The sequence below is a fragment of the Papaver somniferum genome, chromosome 2 (genome assembly GCF_003573695.1).
Source record: "Papaver somniferum cultivar HN1 chromosome 2, ASM357369v1, whole genome shotgun sequence".
NCBI classification, from domain to species: domain Eukaryota; kingdom Viridiplantae; phylum Streptophyta; class Magnoliopsida; order Ranunculales; family Papaveraceae; genus Papaver; species Papaver somniferum.
Window position 1 is genome coordinate 44371997 of NC_039359.1, and position 13228 is coordinate 44385224.

Below are 13228 nucleotides of genomic sequence, written 5' to 3' on the forward strand. Positions count from 1 at the left end.
AAATATTTCAGGTAGTGTGGTTGTGGTGGTTTTGGAATTAAAGATAGGAATGCATCCATCAATGCAGGTAATGCATTTGATTTCAAGCATGTTCTGTGTGTTCCATGATGGCTCAACAGAACCAATTGGCCTGAACCAATTTGTAAGGACCCTCAAGGACGTCAACTCTATTTGACCGGTTTAGCAATAGTCAAGAGACGATTTAGTCGATAATGACTCGATTAGCTAATATAAATTTTAATTAATAGGAATTAATCTAACAACGATTTAGATACGATACTTGTATCATTGGATAGGTCTCAAAAGTTTAGACGAAATGGACTATTCGAACGTGTCATTCGGATACCGGACGAAGAAGTTATCATCAGTTGAGTATGAATGGCAGATTAGTCATTTTGTAGACAAACCGTCTTGCCTCCCCTTATCAAATCTCGTGGGTACCTTAGTGTTTTCCTTGGTCTTATGTAACCAAACCGAGCAGATAACTCACATTTCTTTTCTTCTTTCTTCTTTTCTCTTCTCTCTTCTGTTCCTTTTCTTCTTCTTCTGTTTCTTCACCTCTGAAGAATTCGCGTGAGAACTCTGTTGCTGTGAAGTCGAGAGTGATAGGTTTCTAAAACACCTAATTTATTATGTAGTAGTTATGCTTTCTTTGCTATTTTTTCTTGTGAATTCTGTATTTTATGTTTGTTTTGAGTGTTTTAGGTATTTTGGAGTCGCACGGAGGAAAAGAAGAAGAAATCACCCAATTTGTGCGAAATGGGCAATATTGTCATTTCATATGCGAACACTATCTGGAGTCCATTCAGTGTTAAGGGGAAACTCTACTTGAAGGAGTACTAAATACAGATCAGCTGACTCTGCCAATCTGATTGAGTTGACTCTGCGTTGAGCCATTGTCCCCGATTTGACTCAGTTGAACCTAACGTGACTCACTGATTTACCCGATCTGGCTCAGTTGACCAAGTTGGACCTTGAACTGACCCTGACCTGACTGGACCTGGAAGTTGACTGTTAACTTTGTTGTTAACTTTGTTGGTAATTTTACAGTTGTTCGTTAGTTGACGGGTAATTTTGTCCGTCACCTGTAGACTTTTTCGTCGACTTACCGACCAACTTCCGACCATTTATTATGACTCCGATAACTAATTTGGACACAAAATTCTATAAAAATCCAATACTAAAGAGATCATTGAATACTAAAGAGATCATTGAGGAGAACCTGATGTAAATTTATAAATTTATTTCAAATGCTGATGAATATGATGATGATGACGATAATATGGACTTATACACTGGAATCTTGAAGTATGCGCGATTTTCCATCAAAACATGTGGGAACTCTATATTCTTCCTGTAATGTTTAAATTTTCTTTCTAATGCGATCATGATGTATTTAAAATTATCTGTGAGCATGTTTGTGTGTAATTGAATATGTATGTTGTATGATATGCGTTATATGATTTTCCCTGCTAGGAATTTATGTTGTTTTACCCACAGATTCTTACATTAATCGAGTAAGCCAGCATTCCCCTGGTTGAATATTATTTAGTAGGTGGCATCCCCCGATTTGAATATTATTAGTAGGTCGACATTCCTTCGATTGAATATTATTATTTTTACTTTTTTATTTAGTAGGTCGTCATCCCTCAGTTGAATATTATTAGTAGGATGGCAGCCCCGGCCCCCTCTCATGTTTTGATATTATATATTATATTATCTTTGGAAATTGCTTGTGTGCATATCATATTTTATTTTATAACCTTTGGGACTTCTTACGATAGTTTCCTAAAGCACATGATGGATGGGCATTTCGTGTGGATAGAGCTATTATTAAATTCTGGAAATATTCTGTTGCCGTCTTCTCCAATGAATTTGGCGAGGTCTGAGTAACATATTTTTAGTTGATCTAGCATCATTTATGTAAATCATCTGGTGGTGGTCTTTTATAGATATTTTTATTATGGACGCAATATCTGAGGAGATGGAACAAGAATAACATTATTTCACGAATGTCATAGTACGATGTTGTGCTGAGTGCCGGGTGTTATAAAGTGTTATACGTTTTTCTACTTGTATTTTGATTCTATTGTTATGTTAGAAATGTGATGCATGTTAATTATTACTTGATACTATTGGTTTCCACTGGGGACCCTTTTCAGGATGATATGCTCACTCATTCCGACTACAGTGTTTTTCAGTTATCAGAAGAAATGACGCGCTTGAAGATATTCGTTTCCATAGTTAAAATATTTAGCAAATTAAGAACGTGACATATCTTTTATATATAAACATTCTTTGTTTATTTAGATTAATATATTCATATCACTTAAGAGATTTTGTTATAGAATGTGTCAAAGAGTTTGGAGCTTTGTTTTGATCTGCTTAATGTAATTATGATTGTTAAAATCAATAATTTAGATTTGATACTTCCAGCTAGGTTGTAATCCTAGTGGTTAAGCAGGTTTAAGATTTGGGGAGTCACATTTATAGATAACACTTTGAATGATTCAAAAAATAAATAAATGTCGTAATTTCCTTCAAGATATTAGTAGCTTCCCAAGAACAAGAGTTAAGCTTGTTATTGATGTAGTTTATCACATTGTTGCAGTCACAAAAAAAAAAATCTCCACATTTTTCTCGTCTATTGTTTTCCCAACTCGCAGGCAATTAGATTCTAAAAAAAAAAAGTCATAATTTATTGACCTAATTTATTTATTATATGTACTATCAAGCTTTGTAAAAATACAAAACCTTTGTTTTTCTGATTTTTCGATGATTTTGGATAATATCCTATATCCAAATTAAACTATCCGGTTGCACACTATATCTTATAACTTTAGGATATAAATGCCTAACCTGAATATCAGATCAGTTACATCACAACCCCCTCCCAATCACCAACATGGACACTACCATTTCCCTCAAAAAAGTTCACTTTTTCTTTTGAAAAGCAACTAATGAATGACACCAGACCTCCATTATTCTGAATTTTATCTAACTCGCCAGCTCTAACCTCTGCCTACATTGCAAATTTGCAATAATGATTCGGAAACTACCATACACATTCTTTTACAATGTCAAGTCGCTACAACTTGATGGGAACCCTTCTAACTCGTTTTTCGACCCAAATACCACCCATTTTCCTCCAAATATTTGTTGGAAAATTTATACTTAAAATATTAATGAAAGACGAACAAAAAAGTGTTGTAACAATAACTTCAAGACCTTTCGATTCATTTTCACATTATTTCGAACCTTCTGAATTAATTGGCAAGTACAACGTGTTAGGGAAATATTATCTTCAGGATGCAATAAAACCCTAACAACATAATTGAATTCAAGGTTTGTACACCCTTGATCTAATCAAACACACATTATAAGTTTCTGATGATGCTTAGAGAGAAATTAAAACACAAAGATTTTGATGTGTCTTGAATAAGATAGCATATTTACTACTTATAAGGGAATTTGTGTCTATTGGAGATGCCTTTTTATCTCTAAAAGACACTTACGGAAGACAACAATAGTGGTTTATGGGAGGAGATGCTTCTGTTCAAACTTGACCTAGAAATTTGATTTAGGTGTTCAAATTCATCCTCGCGACCCAACAATATTCCCCCAAGCAAAAATCCCACAACTTTTACAAATGAATGCCCGTCCCTCGATTATTACTTCATTATGCTTTTTATTTTGGTCCACAGGGATAATTAGGAATGAGCTAATATATCTCCAAAAGCAACAGAGTCCAGAAAATATAATATAAATGACACGCAAACTCCAGCGGGGATTCACTTGGGATGAAAAGATTTTACCTCTTGTCTTACCTTGGATGCTTCTAACAACAAAGGCATCAAACAACATCAGATCAAAAAAATCCATCTCAGTAGGGTGGATCAATCCCAACATAGATTAGATCAAGATCAATACAGATGGGGCAGCTAGAGGACACTGGGGAATTGCTGGAGCAGAATTCATATGGAGGGACCCAGAGGCAAGAATAGATTTGTTGAGTCAATGCTACAATAATTTTTTGATAGCGTGAGCCACCCTTCTAACAGCTGTTAGAACCCTGAACCTGAGACGTGGGCCATGTTGATAGCGTCAAGAACCTTAATGGAATTTGACGAAAGTTCAATTCAAACTGACTCAACAAACCTGCTTAGGTTCTTCCTAAAATCTAATTTTAAAACGCCGTTGTATATAACACGAGTAATTTGTGAAATCAAATAGAGAACATGCCAAATTCCCCAATGAGTTATCTAACACAACTATTATAAAGGTAATACAATTGTGCATGGGCTGGAAACTCTGCAGCAGATGGAAATCAAGCCTAAAACTTCTCGACAACCGTTTGAGACCCTCGAATCCAAGGCTGCTAATGGGATGCCATTTTGCTTGAAGGTATACCAATATACATATAGGACGAACATATACGATAAAAAAAAAATTGCCTTTAAATTGATACACCCCAAACAAAATGGTACACCCCATTAGCAGTCTTGCTCGAATCCCTTCTTTCCTTAATCAAAGTGTAATAAATGACACTTTGAACATGACATACCTTCGTGGAATCACTCAATAGTTAATAAATGTTCATGTTTCCAGCAGAATTCCAAATAGAAATTTGAACTCAGCTGGTGAATGTTAATTAGCGACAGAGCACCATCTGCATTGGAATGCATCGTTTACAGCTTTACACTTTGGCCACAGCTTACCGGTAAACTTTTACCTGGGATGCTAATCAAAAAGCATATGTAGCGTCACATGTACCGGTCCAGATGGGTGCTTCTTGCGCCACGTGATTTGATATTTTGTCTTGCTTGTTTAATTAATAAAACAGCTTAAAAGTTGAAATTAGTTGCGATTACGAGAAGCATGTGAGCTTGAGATTTGATGGCACGGCGGTAAGATCTCCACCAATATCAAAACTTCGACTAATTACGCAAACTTAATCCATTGAACGGAATGTAATCCAACCTGTATTCAATCTTGACCACTGGATGACATCTTGATTAACTATAAATCATTAAACAACAAAAATCTCACACCACTCAACCATTTGACTTTCTGGATTAAGGTACCGTTGCAGTGTAAGTAACATTACAACTGGTTGTATTAAATTGAACAATTTTTCAATAATACTGGATTAGTACGTAATAATAAATAAAAGGTTTGACTTAAATGAAGAGCGAGATAATTAATTAAATGAAATGCAAGCCCTCAAATTTAATTTCGTAATTAACTTCTTAATTAATTAGAGCAAGTCTTAAGGTGGAATCCATCCATCTTCCATCTTCCACGCCACCTCAGCACTTTGAACTGTGGATGGAAGCGCAAGTGTAATGGTGGAATAGTAGAAACGCTATTCTTAATGGAGCTAAAAAAACGCAATTAAGAATTGAGCTTTTTTTTCAACCGTTAGATTTCAACAACTCATTTTAAATCTACTGATAAAAAAAACACAACTCTTAATTGCGTTTTTTTAGCTCTATTCTTAATTGCGTTTAACGCTATTTTTATTGGCGTTCAGATGGATTCCACGAACCCTTCCACAAAATCGTGGAATCTTGCTTGAATTTTTTGTGGAAGACTCGAAGCCACTAGACTTGACATTCCATGATTTTTTTCCACACTTGGTTACTCTACCACTTGATGCCCTTTGTGTTGTGTATATAAAGAAGTTGTAAACTAGCGTTTCAAAACAGAGTGAAGGTGAGTTTGGGTGTTCAGAAAAAGAGCGATTGTGAGGAAAAAAATTCTAAATTCTTTTTAAAAAAAAATTGTGAGTGATTTTCTTCAGCTTCCCTCCCCCCTTTTCTATCAATCCCGCTTCTCTGTATCCCATTCTGTAATTTCATCTGTTAGTTTCTACGAAAACTTGATTCTCGGTTTGTTTTGGTTCTTTTTTTCAAAATTTTAGAAAAAAGAAAAATCAAACTTGTATAATGGCTTTCTTCAGAATTTTCAGGTGGTTATCAGAATAGAGATTCAGTTTTTTTATTAATTTAAGTTACATAATTTTTTCAGTTTGTTCTTAGCTTTGATAAATCAACTTGCAGAGATTTCTTTTTATATCTCTGAAGTTGTTCTTAGTTTCATTAGTATAAAGAATTTATACTATATTTTCTCTTTCAGGTACCTTTTTCATTTTGTAATCAGTTTTCTTTATCTGTAAAACTATAACCTGTTCTTTAATTTTGTTAAGAACCAGGTTAGATTTTCACAATTTCTTATAATTTTTCTTTTTTCTGCTTAGTTTATCATCAAGATTATATATTATGGCAACAGCATTAGATATCTACAGTAGTTGTAATAGAAGTAGTAGTAATGATTTTTCAGATTTATTTACAGGAGGAGGTGAATTAATGAAAGCACTGGAACCTTTTATCAAAGGTGCTTCATCATCTTCTCCAGACTCTCCATCTCCATTTTCTTCTTCTTCTTTTTCCTCAACCCCTAATCCCTTTTCTTTTTCTACCTCTCCTTTTCCTTCTACTTCTTTCTCTCCTTTCCCAACTTCTCAATCTGATTTTTACACTCCGGAATTTTGTTCAACATCAAACACACCCCAGATGTTTTATCCAGGGGGGTCTAGTCCAAGTATTTTTGGTCATGATAAATCTGGTTTACTAGGTTTAAATCAACTTACCCAGCTTCAAATCCAACAGATTCAGGTTCAAATTCACCTTCAACAACAACAACAGCAACATCATCAATTCATGGGTCTTTCTAATTCTGGGATTGATTCAATTCAGAGTCAATATCAACATGAATGGACCCAACAACACCAACCAGAGAAAACTATTCTAAGTAACTTAAGTCCTAAATCAATCCCAATGAAGCAACAAATAGGTTTAGGAAAACCTACAAAGCTTTATAGAGGTGTTAGACAAAGGCATTGGGGAAAATGGGTTGCAGAAATCCGTTTACCTAAGAATAGAACTAGGTTATGGCTTGGTACTTTTGATACTGCTGAAGAAGCAGCTTTAGCTTATGATAGTGCTGCTTATAAGTTGAGGGGTGAATTTGCTAGACTTAATTTCCCTCATCTTGGCCATTCTCATGATGACAGAAAACCTCTTAATTCTCTTGTTGATTTGAAGCTTCAAGCAATTTGTGAAAGCTTAGCTGATCAAAAGAAACAGGGGAAGAAGAAGACTTTGGGCAAGAAGAAACTTCCCTCTAAGAATCAAATAGAGGAGGGTTCTTCGAAACCAAATATGGTCGTTGACAACCATCAAACATTAGTGTTTCAGAATCAGGGTTATTGTAAGGTGGAAGAGACTTCATTATCATCACCAATGTTTTTGGAGAGTGATGAATCTGCAAGTTCTTTATCATCATCATCACCTGAATCTGATATTAAATTCCCTGAGTTTACGCATCAACAACAATCAGAGAATGTCAATTTGAAGAAATATCCATCATGGGATTTTGATTGGGAAGCCATCCTTTCCTGATTATTTTGTTTGTAATTCAGTTTCAAAATAGTCTCTACTGCAATGGGTTTTTGACATTTGCAGAGAGTTTTTATTTAGAGTATTTAGTTGTTCGGTTTATTTATCATTGTAGATTGTTAGTCAGGGTTATGTTAATATGTAAAAGGAGATAATATTCCTGCTCTTCTTCAGTTGATCTGCTTGTTTTTTCCTTGCATCGATCAGTTGGATTGTAAGAAAGAAAAGACCTCTATTTTGTAATTGTAATTGCAATTGTAATTTAGGTCTAAGAATCTATGGTTTTTTCATTGCTTTTAGTTTTGGTAGAAAACATGGACGTGATGGTGTTTGAAACTTCAAAGAAGTTGTGAATTCTCAGCACTCATGTCGAAAATACTTCAACAAATCTTGCAAAGCATACTTAAATGAATGGCCGAAGTACCAAAACCAGCAAGAAAAAAAAATGAAAGAAAAATCTGAACAACTCCAACTTTATGACCATTGGAGTCGGACATCCCATGTGAGGAGATTTTAACTATTGAATGAGAGTGATTTGTACTCTCTCCCAAATGTCTCCACTGTTGGAGAAAGTGGAAAGACCTTTTTCTATAGAACAGTGGGAATACGATGAAAATTTTGAAATTGAAATTCTGCTCACAAAAACTTGTACTGATTGTATGGCTCTAAACAAAACCTCGTCAAAATAGGGTGGTATGGATGCAATAGTACAAATGATTTATGCAGGATTCGACACATTGCTTCTATAGTAGAAATAAATCCCGGCTAAATTGGGGCATTTGCGACTTACTATGGCTACGTGATAAAATAGGGTCATTAAGAAATAATTTATAAGATCACAAATTGGTTAAAAAGACCAAAATCAATAATTCCTGGGTGAAAAAGACACTTAGATTTTGATACTGTTTAAATGGACAAAAATGTAAAAATAGCCAGGATGTAAACAGTTTCATCCTGCCAATTTTCCAATACTTTTCTTATTTTTTAATTTACACAGGATGCATCCAGTTTCATCCTCGCTATATTTTAAGTTTAAGCCAAGATGAATCCAGTTTCATCCTTGCTAAATTTTTTTTCTCCATTTCATCCATACTAATTTTTACTCGTCCATTTGAATCATGTTTTAAAAATATTTGGACAAATGACCCATTTTCCGTTCATAGAAACCCTTTACCCACTATTTATGTTAATGCCTTATATGCCCTTGTCAAATTAGTGCTAATTCTAAAAATTAAAAAGTCTTTAATCAAGTTAATCCAGAGATTAACTTTCATTAATGCATAATCAAAACCTGTAAAAAAAATTTTTTACTTGATCCAGAATCGGTTGATGTTAGTGCATTTGTAAACCGATTCAGGGTTGAGTTTTATGTTTGGGAAGATGTAAACCCAGAATCGGAGTTTGATTAATATCTACATAAACCGATTCCTAAAATCGGGCTTTTGTAATGCACATGTAAACCGATCATTCCTTACTTTCAGAAACAAGATATTCATTACATAGTTTAGGAAATTATCCCACTACATATATATAGGATTAAGTATAGGAATTCTGGAATTTGACACATCAAATGCTTGTCAATGAACCTCTGAGTATGTCGGTACAACGTCGTGTATTCTTTGTGGTGAATGAACTTTCTTTCCCCATTACGAATTCTCCATAGCCCGTTGAAACGTTCCAGCTAAAATTCAATGAATTCTTATATGTTAGTATGTGAACTAGTGTAGTTGAAATAGGTATAAAAATGATCGCATTACTCACTTTTTCCCTAATAGGAGCTCGTGGATGATAGTGGTACACCATATTTCTAACTATTACGTACTCTCGCATTGCACCTTTTATGTAGTTGAATCGAAAAGCCAAATCTCTCCATTTTCGGTTATTGGGATTCGCGGTGTGCCCGTAAAAGAACTCTTTAACTCTCTTCCAAAACATTGAATAGATTTCATTCGGACGTTCGCGGAACGTATTAGCAAAGGATTAACCAGACACAAATCTTCAAACGGTTCCCATTCCATTTTCTAAGGCTAAGTGTGTGATGTGGGAGTGGCTCAAAGAGGTTGTCCCTATATAGATGAAGCCTCAACGACTATTTTTTTTAATTCAATTCAAACAATCGGAATTTATATATTACCACATAGACCGATTTTGTCCTTACAAAATTATATAAATTTGCCTCTAACAAATCGGGCTTTTGTAATGCACATGTAAACCGATTCTCAAAGTTACGGAACTTTTCTTCATAAAAATCAGATTACATATTTATACATGTAAACCGATTCTAAAAGTTACAGAACTTTTCTTCTTAGAAATCGGATTACATATTTATACATGAAACCCGATTCTGAAACTGAACATTTGGGAAACTGTTAGAATCAGATTACATATAGTTATATGTAAACCGATTCTGACAAAAGAATGCTAGAATCCTCCATTTTTTCCACACACATTAAGTCATTCATAAACTAGAAACCAGATTAAGTCATTCATAAACTAGGAATGTAACCAAACATAATTCGACAATAAGTTTAAGACAAGACATAAATTTTGACTTCATAATTATCCATCCTTAAAGACATAAACATGAATATAACCATTCATTCATGAACATCCCCACCACGTCCACCACGTCCTCGTTTACCAGGTTGAGCGCTGCTCAATGCACCTTCAGTCATCTTTTTTTTTTTTGGGAGGGGGGGGGGGGATCTCTTCCTCCTCATCATCATCCTTCTCCCCAAACTTTGCACCATCTTCTACATCTTCGAGACCATTCAATTCATCAATTATCTTTTCATTGGCCTTCACATTTTTCCCTTTCCTGATTTCTAGCTTTTCTTGGGTTATCAAGTGTCGACTCGTCTTCTCTGTTTCAATTTCAAATAAGAAACATTCAATACATAATGCTAAAACCATTAAGAAAATCGTAATTGAGTAACAATACGCACCAAGTAATCGAGATCCGTATCTTTGTCCTCTATCTTGGGCCTCTCATCTACTCGTATCACTCGAGTATGCAAAACTTTGAGGTACCACGATATGTAACCCGGAATTGCCGCGTCATCTACTGGAGATGGACCATCCAAAGGATATCTGTGGAACGCTCTGTCATTCCAATAATCACATGATAGGAAAGGCTTGTGAATAATGACAATATCATTATCATGTGATTTGGTTTTTGTCTCATTGATGTTGAACATCTTGTGCGCCTTTGGGATTTTTTGTACGTAACCGCATTGTCTTTCGACTCTCGTCGGGTTGTACATTACATATCCTCTTGGGTGAAACAAAGGCCCAAAATATTCACTTTGCTCTCGGCAGCCAACCTTCTTTCCTTTTCCTTTTCCTTTAGCCAAATCCTCCTTGTAAGTATCAAAGACAATATCCTTTCGTCGTCAAGTTGTCTAACTGGCGTCTCAAATTCAGAAAATCCATTTTTTGTTTCTTCGGCTTACTTTTGTAGTTGTACTTGTCTCCATAATTCTCTCTGTCCCAATCCTTGTTCTCAAAAGCCCTTTTAGAAAATATTGGGAAGTGCATATATATCCAAGCCTGCAGAAAAGCCATATTCTCTCCTATTTGGTTCCTTTGAGACCTAGAAGCCTTTCTCAACTCATTCAACGAGTGTGCAAGGATGGAAGTGGCCCAAGAGTATTCGCGAATCTTTCCAAATGGTTGCAAAATCTGGATAAAGTTGGCGCTCACACGGACACCGGAAACGTCGGGGAAGATTACAGCTCCCAGGATATAGAGGACATACGCATTAGCCGTGGCGATGATACGTTGCGACGTCACCTCTTTTCCCTCAGCACGAAGCTTCTTTGTTCCCATGAAGTTGTCCCTCAGCCTCGAGAGATGGAATATCCTCTGCTTTGTCTTGCCTACTAGCATCTCCTTCTTGGTCTTCTCCTCATCCCATTGGAACACTTTCTTGGTCCACGCATAAATCTTGTCCCACCCAAGCTCTGGCTCGTACCCTTTGTGCTTCACGGTTTTACCTTGTATATGCTTAGGCTGGTAATTAACTTCGCATTATTTGGAGTTATCGTCATTTCTCCAAACGGAAGATGTAAAGTATCTGTTTCCCCGTAGTATCTCTCGGCAAAGGCGGAACAAAGAGGTCCGTCGTAACCAAGGTCCAAATTCTCGACCGCAGGTATCAACCCCGTAGAATTGACTAGATTGATTACTTACGGAGCTTCTCCAATGGTTGTTTCTATTTCTTCCAGTGGCCATTTCCTCATCATACTCATTGACGTTCATGGCTTCATAAGACGAACGGAATCCTTGTGATCCTATAAAACAAAACAACCACGATGGACAACAATCAAAAAAGTACACGGATACTAATGTTTACATCACATAGCATAAGGTTTAGGTACTTACTATGGTATTGTAAACGACGGAGGCCCAACTGTCTTTGTAACCCCATAATACCTTTCCTCCATCACCGGGTATCCCTAAAGTTGGATCATGATCATCAGGGCCGCGAGCAAACATCTTCAGCGGGTCAGGCATGTGGTCACCTTTCTTCTTCTTTTATCCTTCTTTCTTCTTACCTTTTTCTTTAGCATCTCCTCCTTGGTCTTGTTGTTGAACTTCTTGTTCTTGAATGACTTCTCTTATCTCTTCATCACTTTCATCCTCACCTTCTTCTTCACCACCTTCCTTGCCACCACCTTCCTCATCACTTTCACTCTCATCACTTTCTTCTTCACCACCTTCCTTTCCACCACCTTCCTCATCACCTTTTTCTTCTTCAATTTATCTATCATCACCTTCTTGTTCAGTAGGTGTTTCAGAATCATATTCTTCATGTGTTGGTTGCTCCGCTTGAGGTGGTGGGTCATCGATAATGATCCCTTGGCTTTAATCCACATGCCCCTTGGGTTTCGGTGGGAAGCATTCAAATTTTTACCGTCTTTTTGATGAGTTCCCAAAGGCTTAGGAGTAGCAAGGTCATATTTCCACTTATATTTCTTTTCGGCTTGATTTTTTTTCCTATAGAATACGGATTAAGCGACAAAAAACAATGAAATAGAATGCATTTTCAAAGTCAAGGTACTTAATCGGTTTACTCAATATACATATAAATTCCGATTCCTAACATAATATAACTCACAATAGGATTTTGTGAAGTGCTAATGTAAATTGATTCCAGAAATCGGTTTACTCGATATACATATAAAGTACGATTCTAAACTACACAATCGGTTTTTTGTGAAGACGTATGTAATCCGATTCCAACAAAATAAAGATCCAGGAATATTGGCTATAACAATCGGGCTATTTATACATTAACGTTCCCCCATTCCATTTCACATGCAGAACAATCGTTTTATAAGTTTAAGAGCATAACCCGTTTTTAACAAGCATCGGGTTACTTCGTCATTAACGTAACCCGATTCTGCGAACATTGAAATTTTTTGATTTAAAAATTCTCGATTTCTAACCTATTGCATGTTACTAAAATCTAGTTTAGAGGATTGGGTTGATAAGAAAGTACCTGATTCGACCCATTTCCTCTTCTTTTGCGATACGAGACGCTTCGGCTTCCTCGTGAACTTCCTTCGTTTTCTTTCGAATCGCTTCAACAATTCCGGGATCGTTATCACTAGAATAATTCTTGTTAGTAGGATGCTTCATTCTTGATGATTTAGACATTTTATGGAAGAAACAAAACGATTAATCATTTTTGGATCGTCGATCATCAACGATTTTTGGTTTCAAAAAAATGAAAAAAGAGGGAGTAGAGGAATGAAGAATTGGTT

At 35.9% G+C, this 13228-nt stretch overlaps 1 protein-coding gene and 1 long non-coding RNA gene across 2 annotated transcripts; one reads left to right on the plus strand and one right to left on the minus strand.

The window, feature by feature from the left end:
• The first annotated feature begins 5712 nt into the window (after positions 1-5712).
• LOC113347510 (ethylene-responsive transcription factor RAP2-4-like) lies at positions 5713-7759 on the plus strand. Its single transcript, XM_026591186.1, has one exon. The coding sequence runs from the start codon at positions 6282-6284 to the stop codon at positions 7461-7463; it is 1182 nt and encodes a 393-aa protein (XP_026446971.1). The 5' UTR covers positions 5713-6281; the 3' UTR covers positions 7464-7759.
• A 2329-nt stretch (positions 7760-10088) lies between these two features.
• On the minus strand, positions 10089-13072 carry LOC113353174. The gene is made up of 4 exons (XR_003361121.1): positions 12964-13072; positions 11844-12458; positions 10406-11752; positions 10089-10324 (listed from the first exon to the last, which is right to left on the minus strand). It is a non-coding gene; the product is annotated as an uncharacterized LOC113353174 (long non-coding RNA).
• Positions 13073-13228: the final 156 nt, after the last annotated feature.

Coding starts and splice junctions, on each gene's coding strand:
- LOC113347510 (XM_026591186.1), top strand. CDS start 6,282: ATGGCAACAGCATTAGATATCTACAGTAGTTGTAATAGAAGTAGTAGT.